Source organism: Mercenaria mercenaria, chromosome 2, assembly GCF_021730395.1.
Source record: "Mercenaria mercenaria strain notata chromosome 2, MADL_Memer_1, whole genome shotgun sequence".
Classification (NCBI taxonomy): Eukaryota; Metazoa; Mollusca; class Bivalvia; order Venerida; family Veneridae; genus Mercenaria; species Mercenaria mercenaria.
Window position 1 is genome coordinate 96227017 of NC_069362.1, and position 11800 is coordinate 96238816.

The 11800-nt window shown below is 34.6% G+C and overlaps 1 protein-coding gene across 2 annotated transcripts in view; it reads left to right on the top strand.

The window, feature by feature from the left end:
* LOC123564646 (GTP-binding protein Rhes-like) overlaps window positions 1-11151 on the top strand; it is a 53836-nt gene extending 42685 nt beyond the window's left edge. For both annotated transcript variants that reach the window (XM_045358370.2, XM_045358373.2), the window contains exon 3: window positions 9134-11151. In XM_045358370.2, the coding sequence (XP_045214305.1) occupies window positions 9134-9684 (551 nt within the window). In that variant the 3' untranslated portion in view covers window positions 9685-11151. The remainder of the gene's footprint in view (window positions 1-9133) is intronic.
* The last annotated feature ends 649 nt before the right edge of the window (window positions 11152-11800 follow it).

An 11800-nucleotide genomic window follows, 5' to 3' on the forward strand; every position in this document is an offset into this window, starting at 1 on the left:
AAGCCTTTTGTGTGCAAAGTAGAAATGTATTCTCTAGTTTTTGTCTGGTTATTAATTACACTTTGTCGTGATAATGGCCTACTGAACAATTCTAGGTTCTAAGCTGTGAACTACTTTCCATGCACTTATCGGTCAATATGTATCCGCGTTTTCGCCATGGCTTTAGTTGCAGGTAATTAATAGTCGAAGTATGGAAAGCAAATACGCCACAACTGCTCCAATATTACTAAAGAATTGTAGAAGGTGCGTATTTTGACCTGTGTATAATGATATACTATGACTTTTGATTCACCTCCTTGTGGTTACAAATGAAAATCGGGGATAATTAATACAATTCAATTGACGCAGGTTGATTTACTTTGAGCCTAAGATGTTTCTCAACATGTGCTTTTTTGCATCTATTTCTGCAGTATAAAACGTCATTTCCTACGTTATGCATTTTAAGTATTTATATTAGTATTTATAAATGCTATTCATTATACCCTTTTGATGGAAACACTCATTCGTTTGCTGTTCAGTAGCACTGTACTGATGTTTAATCTTCGCGATTTGAATCCACAATTAATCCTTTTGTTTCTGCCTTTCATTTCATTTACGTTTGTTTCCAGTTGTTGTAGATCTAATTTTAACAATCACCCTTTTTAAAACATTCGTCTTTTAAAGAAGTGCCCGTTCTTAAAGCTATGACAAGGTTATTTTCTTGGACCTAGGTGACATGCTTTAAAAGTAATAATTCGTGTCAGAAGAGCTACAATACAACTCCATTACTGGTAACCCTTGATATGCATTAGTTACTTCCCCTTTCCTTGGGCTGAAAGAATAGCAAGTTAAACAGGGAACACAAATAAAGGGGTATTTAATAATTAATTTGATTGAATAATTTTCAAAACACGCAGAATGATATTACTGACTGAAATGTTCTACTTGCTCTTATTATTCAAAAATTTCAACGGCGGTGTAGTCTTTGTGGCGACAATAAAGTCGATGCATTTGCCTTGAAAGTTTTAAATTGGATGTAACTCCAACATCATTATTCTCAAAGAAGTAAGTTATCAAGCATGGTTATTAGAAAATGAACATTCCAGGTCTCAATTATATTATAACGATCCATAATTTGTTTTACTGAAACAGATCATTGTCTCTGATAAACTTTTGTTTTAGTTTAAGGAACGTGGCGATACTGATGATTCGCCATTTAGAAATCGATATTTTAGATTTAGATCACTGTTAAAACAGAGTTAGGGCGACAAAAATACAATAAAACAAACCAAAGGTCCTTGTCCTTTATATATATTTCAAAGGAATGGCTACTTAATATATGTCTGAAATCCAGCACCGTGTAATGTCTGGTAAAATGTATTTTTTCTGTGATAATATGTGCGTTTGTAACAGTCTGTAAAAGCATTCTAACGGAAATGTGTGTTAGGTACCACACCGCCGTAGACACATTTCCACTTTCCTGGCTAAAAGTATAGATGCACAATGTATTTTAGGCAAATGTAAAGCATCTAAGTAGACCGTGTGAGCCATCTTCTTCGTAACAATGTTTTTTTTCCTCATAATTTTACTTGAAGTGTAAGACATTAGAACCTAAAGTAGGTAATAGGAAGCTTTTTATTTTTTGAATTATCTTAACTTTGAGTTAATGCATATTTTACAGAATATCCAATACAATCTCAAACAGCAGATGTGTACATCTACGAAATTTATCTAGACACAATGCTGTACGGCTTAAACTAATTGTATCCCACATTACCATTCAACGTATGTTTTATCTCACAAAACGTCTTGTGGTCAAAGGAACGATTTCAGATTTAAAGGTGTTCAAAGATTTAATAATTAGAAGTATATTGATTGATTTGCAATTTAAATATCGTTTTATTAGTCCCCTACTGGTTGAAAACCAGTTTCGGGGATTATAGGAATGCACTTTTCCGTCATTCCGTCCGTCCGTCTGTCCGACCGTCCGTCCGTCCGCAATTTCGTGTCCGGTCCATATCTCTGTCATCCATGAAGGGATTTTAATATTACTTGGCACAAATGTTTCCCATGATGAGACGACGTGTCATGCGCAAAACCCGGAACCCTAGCTCAAAGGTCAAGGTCACAATTGGAGGTCAAAGGTCAACAGGGCTTTTTTCCTGTCCGGTCCACAACTCTCCCATCCTTGACGGGATTTTAGTATTACTTGGCACAAATGTTTCCCATGATGAGATGACGTGTCTTGCGCAAATCCTGTACCCTAGCTCAAAGGTCAAGGTCACAATTGGAGGTCAAAGGTCAACAGGGCTTTTTTCCTGTCCGGTCCATAACTCTCCCATCCATGAAGAGATTTTAATATTACTTGGCACAAATGTTCCCCATGAGGAGACGACGTGTCATGCGCAAAACCTGGACCCCTAGCTTAAAGGTCAAGGTCACAATTGGAGGTCAAAGGTAAAAAAGGCTTTTTTTCCTGTCCGGTCCATAACTCTCCCATCCATGAAGGGATTTTAATATTACTTGGCACAAATGTACCTCATAATAAGACGATATGTCATGCACAACTTTCAGACCCCTAGCTCAAAGGTCAAGGTCATACTTAGCAGTCAAATGTTACCATAGTATGAACAGGGTCTGTTTCGTGTCCGGTCCATAACTATGACATTCATTAAGGGATTTTAATATCACTTAGCACAAGTGTTCCCCATGATGAGACGACGTGTAATGCGCAAATCCCGGACCCCTAGCTCAAAGGTCAATGTCACAATTGGGGGTCAAAGGTCAACAGAGTTTTTTTCCTGTCCGGTGCAGAACTCTGCAATCCATGAAGGGATTTTAATATTACTTGGCACAAATGTTCCCCATGATGAGACAACATGTCATGCGCAAAGCCCAGACCCTTAGATCAATGGTCAAGGTCAAAATTGGAGGTCAAAGGTCAATAAGATTTTTTCCCTGTCCGATCCAGAACTCTGTCATCCATCAAGGGATTACAATATAACTTGGCATGGCATAAATGTTCCCCATGATAAGACGACGTGTCATGCGCAACACCCAGTACCCTAGCTTAAAGGTCAAGGTCACACTTTGAGATCAAAGGTCAAGAGGATTTTTTTCCTGTCCGGTCTATAACTTTGTCATGCAAAGCAGGATTTAGATATCAGTTGGCACAAATATTCTCCTGGATGAGACAATATGCCATGCGCAAGAACCAGGTCCCTAGGTCTAAGGTCAAGGTCATATTTAGAGGTCAAAGGTCAAATTCAAGAATGACTTTGTACGGAACATTCCTCCTTATGCATGGAGGGATTTTGATGTAACTTGGACCAAATGTTCACCACCATGAGACACCCTTGTTTTTAGAATTACGTCCCTTTGTTTTACTATAAATGGATTTTATTGTAACTTTTTTATTACTGGCGGTAGAGAAAAATCGAGACCACTTTTCTGTGGTACAGCATGCGTGTTACATCCAATTTTTAGGTGTATTTTGAGCTATCTCTACCTGGTAAAGAGTTTTTTGTGGACTTATGTTATATAAATTTTTTTTAAGATTAATTTCCCTTTGTTGTTACTATAAATAACTTGCATGATAACATTTTTATTTTTATAATCAGCCAAAAGAATTCAATATGAAACAACTGTGGGTTTTTATATATGCACATTTTATTCCAAGTGTGTTGTTATAACATATTGTATATGTAGTACAATATTGTTTATACATCATTGACAGATATCAGTTCATTATGTTATATTGCAGTAGAGAAAATTAGGTGCCTCCCAGTAGGGGACTTTGTATTGCATGGCAATACTTCATTCACTTGTTTTGTACGTAATTTTGTCGGGCTTAACGTCACACCGACACAATTATAGGTCATACAGCGACTTTCCAGCCTTTTATGGTGGAGGAAGATCACAGGTGCCCTCTGGGCATCTGGGTCAAAACACCGACCTTCCGTAAGCAAACTGAATAGCTTCCACACATGAAGAATCCTACGACTTAATTTAGACTCGAACATTACATCGGAAGGGGAAAGTGATCTGAAGTCAGTGGCCTTAACCATTCGGCAACGAAGGTCCCTGAAATACCTTTTTAAGTATGTCTCAGTAAACATGTGAATTTCTAATGTGAACAATATGCATTTTTATTACTGGCTTTGCACGTGATCAGGTGGAAAATCTCATCGTACATGTTATACCGTACGCCCAGGCGGAGTATGAGAACCACGGTATTCAGGTCGCAAATATACTAGCCTTTCAATCTCGTATTTCTCACCTTAAACGCACAGTTCGGCAAAAGGACACTATGCATACTGAACAACTGATAACTTATCCTCCGTCGTGCACAAGTCAAATTTTCTCAATGGTTTGTAATTGCAGAGACAGTCGGCGTATTCTGTGTTATAGTCAGTGCTACAGGAAACTTTCAAAAGTTCACTAATCCATTTCCGGTCCAGATGGCAACAAATATTCTGACTGACTGATGTGAAAATATGTGTCACGTGTCATTTCAGGTACACGTTTACGCTAAAATGAGTGTAAGCAACTTGAAACAAACACCTTTCACAATATAATTTCACATTCAAAATTATTTCGTCATTTCTAAGAGGACTTTTTTTCAAATTTTCGTTTTTATTGCCTAACTGTGAATATTGCACACTCTCTTTTTGTTTGTTTACGTAAAACCTGCAAGTGCACATGGTTGTTTTGTTAGTACCGGAAGTGGTATAGGAATGTTTTTATTTAACTTTGACGAAAATATTAAATACTCCGAGTCTTTCCTTAATAGAAATATTGCAAAAATAGGGTATTTCATGTACAATGGCACTTGTGTATGATCTTGTGCGAGTGCTCCATTCAGTGTGATATGTTGTTATTATTTACAGCACTTCTGAGATTACGTTATTGATGTCATCCATATGACATCAGCCGCGAACAAACTTAATAAACCGAGAGATATGTACCCTTACAAATTTTAAACTGTAGCATTGAAATACTATAGTCTGCATTTTTGACTACAATTTAACCTTTTACAACAGTTTTAATCAATGACATTTTCTAGTATACTACATTTTGTACATTTTCTCCCTTGGTTCACATTGACAATTGTTCAGCTTGAAAACTGTAAAGCATTACATATTCTTCTTCTTTATAAACGCAAATAACAATACATTTACATATTGTACCGTTATTATTCCCAAGCTTAGTAATGGGACAAAGTATATATGTTATTCAAATTCTGTCTCCAGGGTTGTACTTTATGCAAATGCAAAACATATCAACGTTTTTTTGTCATGACAGATATTACAATTCTCTCATTCGTGTAAATCTAGTTTTGATATAACTGTACATGTTATTATTATATTCGGACAGTGCTGAAGCCTGAATTAATCAAGGTTCAATTTGAACTGTTTGAATTCCACATGCAGAATATATCATTTGATCATATACAACATCCTCACCTAGCGCTGCAACTATTTGTCTACAACATCCTCACTTAGCGCTGCCACTATTTGTCTATCGTGATACTGTTTTCTTTTAAATTTGTAATACAAAAATTCGGACTATGTTTTAAAATTTGATGTGAAATACCAAATGCTACTTCCACTATAATTATTGAATAAAGCTTGACATTAAGTTCTTTAGGTTTCAAGTCAATATATTGATTGAGCGATAATAGATAATTCAATAATTAAATATATGAATGAGGTGATGCCTATATGAGATAAGGATTACATTTCCTAAAGCCAATTTTCATGAAACCTTTCCTGCTATTGCCAACAAACATGAAAATAAAAACAAAAACAACGGTGATAAAGTTCTTAGTAACATGCTACAACCTAGCATTCTGCTACAGACACGCAAAACAGTTTCTCTACTTTTGCACTATTTTTCAACGTTTTAATATAAAACATGCACATCACCTCATATCGTATTTTTCAAAATGCATTATGACATTGAAATTGTTAGATTTATGCACTCATTTTAAGCCCTTTAAATTTGAAACTCTAGGACGAGTGTATTCGGCTACACCTCTGAAAATCATTTTGACAACATCGCCTTGATATATCAAGGATAACCAAGTCTTCATCACATTTTACTTTGTGTGAGTGTATGTAATGAAACAGAAAGTTGTATTGAAGAGAATATCATGCGTCTCTCTAGTGGTAGGTTGTCCCAATTCAAGACTGTCAGTTTTTATTTTGGAATAAGATCGACCCTTCTTATCATACTGAATTGTAAAGTAATCGATGACCAACTTTTAGGGGCGTTAGTTGAGGCAAAGAAAATACGTTTTGAACAATTTAACAGAAAACACATGAGCATTTTCTTGTTTTAAATATAGTTTTCTTCAATTTGTTGATTTATAAACTATGTCATGCATTACTCGTCACTGTGCATTTTGGTCATATCAAATGAAGCTTACCCACCAAACTATATAAGGTTTTACACGTCTTGTTTTAAACGTAAAAACAGATCAATTTACAAAATGTATAAGCCTTTCTTTCTTGCTCTATGCACGCCATGGTTAAGATAAATTCTATTGTTTGAATTTAAAATGACAGATAAATAATCTATTAGCAGATTAAGGAACATGTGCAAGTAAGAACTGTAAGGGAGCCATAATATCAATAACAATTTGCATAATTGCTTTCTTGTAAAGAGTTTATTTGCTGTGTAAATTATGAATTATATTCTCATTATAACCTCATGTTATTACAAAATCGTATTTCGTCAAGACCAATGGCGTGTATTTACGTATATATTTAATGGAGCTGTTTATGCGTGATTTTATGATGCTGTTTTGTATTTGTATGAAGTGTACTATGTGAAAGATTAGCCCTAGTCAAGCTAGCTCTCAAAGAAACCAACTACAAAAAGCAACAACAGCAGCAGCAACAACAAAACATTTATAGAAGTGCGTTAACTACCCACTATACCCTACTTATAATTCAAAATATATTGCCCACCCGTCCATTTCTGAAGAGGGAGATTACTCAATACCGAGAAAGGTAAATCGTAAAACCTGACTAACACAAAAATATTATCATAGTGTCATAGTAACATAATAAATATAAACTGGCTACTCACACTAACCAAATGCATTTAAAATAATCTTAGATTAAACGGACATTTAAAGTTACAAACTTGCTTTGATGACTTATTTTGAGCACTAAATGCAAACCATGTGTCTATATTTCATAATGCACACTCTATTACGGTTCGGTTTTGGATGGTGCTAATTAAGGTTTAGGATTGGTAATTTCTCGATATAGACGCCACTTCGAAAATGGCCAAGGTGTTCTCCTTATCTCGAAATATGATGAGGGTGTTATTATTATTTAACACAGTTCTGTATAGGTGTTGTAATGTCAACTGAGTTAATTAAATCACTGCAGATTTCTTAACGCATATCTTCAATATGATGTGTGATCAAAAATTAAACGGGTGGAAAAAGGTGTGTACATGCTTTATCGTTTAGCTTACAAGAGTAATCGTCATGAATAGAGAAATACAAAGATTTGACAAGCTAGGATTTATGCGGACTGGGCGGGTAGTTCCTTGGTCGCACTGGGTGTTTAAGGCTGTCTTCCAATCGCTTATCACATTATCACACATAACATCACTTTGGGCATTCGGGTAGTCAGAATCATTCATGAGAGTAAGCCATTTAGATATGCGCCCGTCAATGCATGAAAAAAAAATGCACGTGTGTGTGTATGTGTGTGTGTGTGTGGGGGGGGGGGGTCAACTATGGTCAAACTCGGATATTTCAAGCTGGAAAGGCGCCATGTGACATAAACTGTTTTGGTATGACTTGAGAGCACAAATAAAAATCTTAGTACCTCTAAGTACACCTGACATATTATGAAAATTGACGGTTTATAATTCACAAGGTATGCCTTAGTCGATAATTTTTAATAAGACATTAATGGTACCCTTGTGTTTAACACAAACCTTTTTTATTTTTATTTCTTGCAAAATAAAGAAATATCAATTGCGTCCATCAAAATACATATACCTTTTGTTTATAATAGGATGGACATGACAAGAAGCACCGTAATAAATGCGTCAATCTTCACATAGTCTTACTTTACAAAAACAAATTAAAATAGCTATTAAGTATTACATTATATTTTTTATACAATTGAATTAAGTAATATCTAACCGCTAGATTTAAACCATTTACACACCTTTCAGTTATAACAGTGGAAATACTGCAAGCCGTTATCGGAAATTTTACGTGAAATTTCCAGAATGGAAAAAGTTGTTCAGGATTTGTTAAGGGCGGATTCATCGTCTTAACTAACAATAAAAATTTAGGCAAATGAATATAATTTGATTTTCTAAGTCAACTTTGAATTTTCTATTGCTTTCGCTGTCCTCCAGAACAAAACAATCGTGACAGAGATTAAGAAACGTCACTGGACTACGGCCAATTACACTGTCATCTTGCTGATTTACGTTTTGTTTACAAAGTTCGTTCTTGAGATATTAATGAGAACAGTAAAATGTTTGTGACTTAACATATTTTATAGATTGTACGTGACTGTGACACTGTAGAGTGTTTCTCTTTAAATGCACGAAAATTATTCGCAAATACTTAATTTGGTCAATGGGATAAGCTAACGTATGTAGAACAAGCTTATAATCTAAATAAGCTATTACAGTTCCAATACTTCGTAAAAGGTTACAAAAAAAAAAAAAAAACTAAAAATTTTTGTGTCACTTGTGTGCACATCAGATTTGATCACACCACCATTGGCGAACAAACTTAAAATATGTCATGATACAGGAAAAGTATGACATGACATTTTAGAAAATATTTGCAACATTCAGAATTTTGTCATACAAAAGATTTAACAAAGGAAACAATTCGTGACAACGGTTAAGAAAGGAAAACTAAAACAATGTAAAAATAAGGTAATTTACTGATAAGGTAATTGACCGAATATGGTCTGTTGCCTGTTTTATATACAAGAAGAAGGATAATAGTGATCATTTTCAAACTTGTGTAGCATACCTTACCAACGCAATTTGAACGGAAAAGCGACAGGCTATTAAGTCACTTTTGACAGCAAGCTGTAACTAGCGCGTTTAAAGGCATTCCAATAATACAAAATTATATAATATATTCGTTTCGTTTCAGGCGATCTCTTTATATTAGTCTACTGTATTTCCAACAGAGAGAGCTTTGAAGAAGTGACAAGACTCCGGAAACAGATAATCGAGTGTAAAAATCAGTGTAAATTAGGCTCCACAAACAGGAAGACAATGTATACACCTATGATTTTAGTTGGGAACAAATGCGACAGAGAAAAGGATCGAGTCATTGACCCTTCAGAGCCTCAAGCTTTAATAGCAGGGCAACAACAAGCAGATTTCATTGAAACATCTGCCAAAAAGAATATTAACATCGAAGAAATATTCGTTCGTTTATTCAAACTTGCTAAATTACCAACAGAAATGAGTCCCGCTTTACATCGTAAAGTGACACCGTCATACGTCAGTAATAGTGTTGCAAATCCTAGTCGGAAAGGTGTTTCTATCCGACGTAGAATGAGTGATGCTTGTGGAGCCATCGCACCAAATGTCCGCCGTCCAAGTATTCGGACGGATCTCCTTGTTGCGCAGACACGAACAAATTTGAATTCATTGCCAGGAACTGGGGCTCGTGAATCACGGTGTATTATTCAATAAAACGAGTATGACCCTGTGCTATTCGATAGAAACGTTCATTAGACCGTTATTCAGTAAAATGTTGTGAATAAGTTCGATGTTTGTCAGAAAAAGGAAAAGTAAGCTCGGACATTATGTTGGTATTTAAAGGAAGAATACTACTTGCAAAAGGTTTTAGGAATACGAAATTGTTGTGTTATGATAACTGTAGAAAGATGATATTGCGTTGAAGAAGTCGACAGGAAATGTGTTTTACGTTACGACTTTGGAGCTGTCATGCTCGGCTATGAATTGAATGATTTTGAAGTATTTTATTTGGAGTGTATGTATGTAATATGTACATAATTATGGTAGTGTCACAGCATTTTTAGTGTAAGCTTCAGTAACGTATAATGTGAATGAGTCAAAATTCGACTATTAATATTTAGACTTATCAAAATCAGAGAAACAATGTATACATTCCAGATGAACAGTTCTTTACGTTAATTATCTAATTTCAACCTGATATATAAATCTGAAACGTTCATCAAAAGAAAGTGTGAAGTGTTCGATAGTTATTGCATGTGAAATTTCTAAATCAGCTCATCATTGGCTTATTAGATATTTCAATAAAACCATTATTAGCACAAACTCAAGCCAGTCTTATCTTGAACTGATTAGAAATATTTTCTTGCATTTTATAGTGAATTGATTAATTATACAGGTATTTATATACGTTTGGTTTTCTAAAGTGCCAAATTATTGAATATGTATTCAATACTTACCATACTATACTTGTACATATCTCCAAGGCCTTGTCTGTGAAGCATTTTAAGTTTATTGAATTTGTTGTACTGTAAAATGTTTCTAGCCTTTCATATCACTAGAAAAGAAACAAATGTACATTTCGTACGTTAATTAAGTAGACATCTAATTTTGTTCATATTTTGTTCCAATTTATTGCAGTATCAAATTTATTATAGTATAACTAAACGCTATCCGAACAAAGCTTGATTACTTACATCAAGTTCGGTAAAGTCAATTTAGGCAACGTGTTCTACGTGACTCACAAGAACACAGATAGACAAAAAGGGAACGGCATTTGTACTACTCTGAAATATCTTCATAGGAGTTCTGATACTTACATGATTAGATATCGAAAGTAGAAAAAGTTCTTTGGAGTCCGACCTTTTACCTTCATTGGAACATATTATTAATGCTGAATTTAAAACTATGTGCAGTTCCCTCGAATGGTATAAATAACATATGCCTGCGTCATGATAACTAGTTTCATTTTGATGTAGTAAATAGCAATTGATGAACGTTGTTTTGGTACTTTGTCAGTTTAATGTCGAAACTTTGTTGTTAGAAAATTTTAATATTGTTCTATGTTGTCAATTGTTACAACAGCTTTTCTTGAAATGTTTGGTTTTGTAAAAACATTACATGAAAGTGACATTAACATCAATATTTTTGTAGTGGCTTTATAATAAAGTGTATATAATTCAGTATCTTGATAAGTGATATAGTTTATGAGAAACGTAACGAACAGGGCTTTATTAAATGACTAATACATATTTGAATTTAAAGAATGTTTATGAGGACGGAAAGGATACAAGTTGAATAGAAGCATGTCTGCGGATAAATGTGTAATGAAAATCTTTGACCTTAGCTGATATTCTTTTAACAAGAATTATGACAACTATGTATGAAATATAACCCAAGATAATGCTTGACAAAAGAAAAAATAATGTCCATAACAGGGCTATAAACTCAAAACAAAATTGGACTTGAAGGTCCTGACAATATGCCCATATCCACACCATGTTGATGATGCAAGTCGAAGTTTCATTACAGTTGGATGGAAACTGTAGGAGGAATCGTACACACAATGTTCTGATGATAACTGAAAAATGGGCCACTACTCAAAAAAGAAAGTAAAAAGATAAGAAATTTCTAACTGTAATATTGAATAATTTATTCCAATTCTCCTTTTACCAAATCCCTTTTGAAATACTTCATTTCATAAAGTTATTTTGGTCTAGAATAGGTTTGGTCTTTTTGTGATGGGCATAAAAGAGAAGGGGTGAAAGGAAGTAACACCACCGGCATCCGGCATACAAGATAATAAACATATAAAACAAAACGGACAAAGAAC